Raw genomic sequence first — 2,967 nt, forward strand, 5'->3', positions numbered from 1 at the left:
TTTCACATGTTTCTATGATATGTCACCATAAAAATGGCAAAACGTCTACTGTCGTAATGAATAAAAAGTAGCGCACGTAATCACAAGAATCGTTAAAATCTTTATTTTCATTAAACCTTTCGCCTAGTTATATAAATATACTACTTGAATGTATTTAAATTCTACGGTAAATAGTTGAACAATCTGACGAAACCAAGGAAAATAAGAATGACAACAATTGCACAAAATTAGGAAGCACCTGGGATTGATTCCAGGTCGACTGTTTCGTGAGCAATGCGCTTGACCATTACGCTACGCCGTCAACATGTTCGCTGCGGCTGACGCATATAAGCGGCGCGTTCACTAGCAGAGTTCTCAGTTTAGTTTGTTCGGCTGTGCACTCGTGTTAGTTCAAGTAACCAACGACATATCACGTAACGTGTTCCTGTCTGCAGTTGTGTGTTTTCGTTTTTTGTCGTCTGTGTTGTGCATTGTTTGCAATGGCGGCGACTGAACCGACACCGGGGCCTTCGAACGCGAAAAAGTGTAGGAAGAGTGACCAATATACTGCCCATGAGTTACTACGTGTGTTAGAAGATAGTGATGTAGAGTTCAGAGAGGACGAACCAGATGAGGGTGACTGGCATTTGGAGACTGCAGAAACAGACCACAGTGATGACAGTGTGGAAGCAGAACTGTCCCGTATGTTTCGTGACAGTTCGGAATCGGACGATACGGGCGACGATGATGAGGAAATCGCCGACGATAAAGAACCAGCGCTCGCAGAGGTAAGCAAACCAGGTGTTACGTGGCATGAAGAACCACATGGGATGCAGTATCACCCGTTTACGAAAGCAGAATGTTTGCTGATGAAGCCTGCTGGCAATACGCCAATGGATTTCTTTAGGCTACTGGTTACAGATGACATACTGCAGCTCATAGTTGACGAAACAAATGATAACGCACGGAATATATTTGCGAGCGCAAATACACAAGAGGGCTCTAGAATTAGTAATTGGAAACCCGTAAGTATAGAAGAAATACGTGTCTTCCTGGGGATTTCATTACATATGGGTAATGTCAAATGTGCCCGACTACAAGACTACTGGAAGAGGGATCCGCTGTTCGAAAATAAAGGAATAACGATGAGTATGAGCAGAGACAGATATTTGCTGATCTTACGCGCATTGCATTTTGCAAAAAATCCAGAGTCAGGAGAACCGAAACCAAATGATCGACTGTATAAGATACGCCCTATATTGAATTATTTCAACAACAAAATGTGTAATGTGTATTATCCAGGTAGGGATCTCTCTTTAGATGAATCAATGATTCTTTGGAGGGGACGATTGTCATTTAGACAATACATAAAAAACAAACGAAATAAGTATGGCATCAAATTGTACATGCTAAATAACCCAGACGGCTTCATCAATAAATGCGCTGTGTACACAGGGATGCGTGGTGATATGGGGGGAAAAGGGCATGCTGAAAAGATAGTATTGCATTTGTTAGAAGAGAAGGTGAATGTTGGCCATCACATTTACATGGACAATTTTTACAACAGCTTTGCCTTAGCTAAAACCCTGTTGAATGCAAAAACACATTGCACCGGGACACTAAGGGTAAATAGGAAAAATACCCCTAAAGACGTGGTATGCGCCAAGCTGGGGAAAGGGGACACCATAGCACGATATTCGGACGGGGTAATGATCGGCAAATGGAAGGATAGACGAGAGGTCTCCTATATTTCCACAGAATACCCCAATACAATGGAACGTGTGCAGAATGCACGCCAGCAAATAGTCGCGAAACCACTGCCAATTATCAGATATAATAGTTGTATGTCTGGGACCGATAGGCAGGACCAGATGTTGTCTTATTATTTATGTGAACGAAAGACAATCCGCTGGCCAAAGAAACTATTCTTCCATGTAGTTGACATGCTAATGTTCAATGCACATTACCTATATAATAAATACTCAGGGCATAATATGACTTTGTATGATTATAGAATACAAATAATAAAGGGACTACTTCCACCAATGGACGTTACAAAAGGTGTGCGTAACAAATGTAAAGACACACATGTTGTGCAAAAGCGGGACGCAACGGAAGGGACGAAGCAAGTTATGCGGAAGCGATGTAAAACGTGCGCGGCACGGGGCAAGCGTACGGATACACCATACGTGTGTATAACGTGTCCAAACCAACCTGGATTCTGTTTGAACTGCTGCACAATTACACATCCATAATGTAATGGGACGTCGTATCTACAGAGGAAGATCTGTTTGTGTTTGATTTGTAAAGTGTTTGTTTTATTTGATAGCCATGTAAATATAGTTACATTGGTTGCTCAGAATATGATGTTTCTGTACAGTACCGTATGTGGACGTATTTGTGGTTTGCTATACAAACATCACCTCTACACCTTGAAAACGTATTTGTTACTAGCTGCAGTGCCCCGCGTTGCCCGGGTGTGTATTCATTCCTGTCTTATTTTAGTCCATCTGCTTCTTCTCTCTCTGTCCATCGCCTCCTGTTCTATCGCTATCTATTTTCCATTCATCTCAGTTCCGTTTTCACACAGGTCAATCTTCATGACATAATATTTCCTGTACTATGTGTCCCACAAGAATATAATTTTCCATGTTCCCCGGGAAGAATATTAGGAAACTGCAAAATGCGTTGCGAATGGAGTTGGTATTACAGACGTAATACATTACAACCACATGCATAGTGGGACGGATTTTCGTGCGTTTCATAGTTTTGACGTCATATCTCCTGTACTACGTGTCATACTATGATATAATTTCAAAGCTACATTTAGTGGTATATATGCATATCCTCTGCAAAATTCTTCGCGAATAGCTTTAGTAGTAATGACATAATAAATAGAAATCACAAACCTGATGTTGCGGTTATTCACGAACAGAATTGTTTATGACGTCATATCTCCTGAACTATATATCGTAAGTAGGTTTTGCT

General features: G+C 41.2%; 1 protein-coding gene across 1 annotated transcript; it reads left to right on the forward strand.

Annotated features, from left to right (window-relative positions):
- Positions 1-479: 479 nt before the first annotated feature.
- LOC126088313 (piggyBac transposable element-derived protein 4-like) lies at positions 480-2,234 on the forward strand. The gene has a single exon (XM_049906444.1). The coding sequence runs from the start codon at positions 480-482 to the stop codon at positions 2,232-2,234; it is 1,755 nt and encodes a 584-aa protein (XP_049762401.1).
- Positions 2,235-2,967: the final 733 nt, after the last annotated feature.

Source organism: Schistocerca cancellata, chromosome 6 (genome assembly GCF_023864275.1).
Source record: "Schistocerca cancellata isolate TAMUIC-IGC-003103 chromosome 6, iqSchCanc2.1, whole genome shotgun sequence".
Lineage (NCBI taxonomy): Eukaryota > Metazoa > Arthropoda > Insecta > Orthoptera > Acrididae > Schistocerca > Schistocerca cancellata.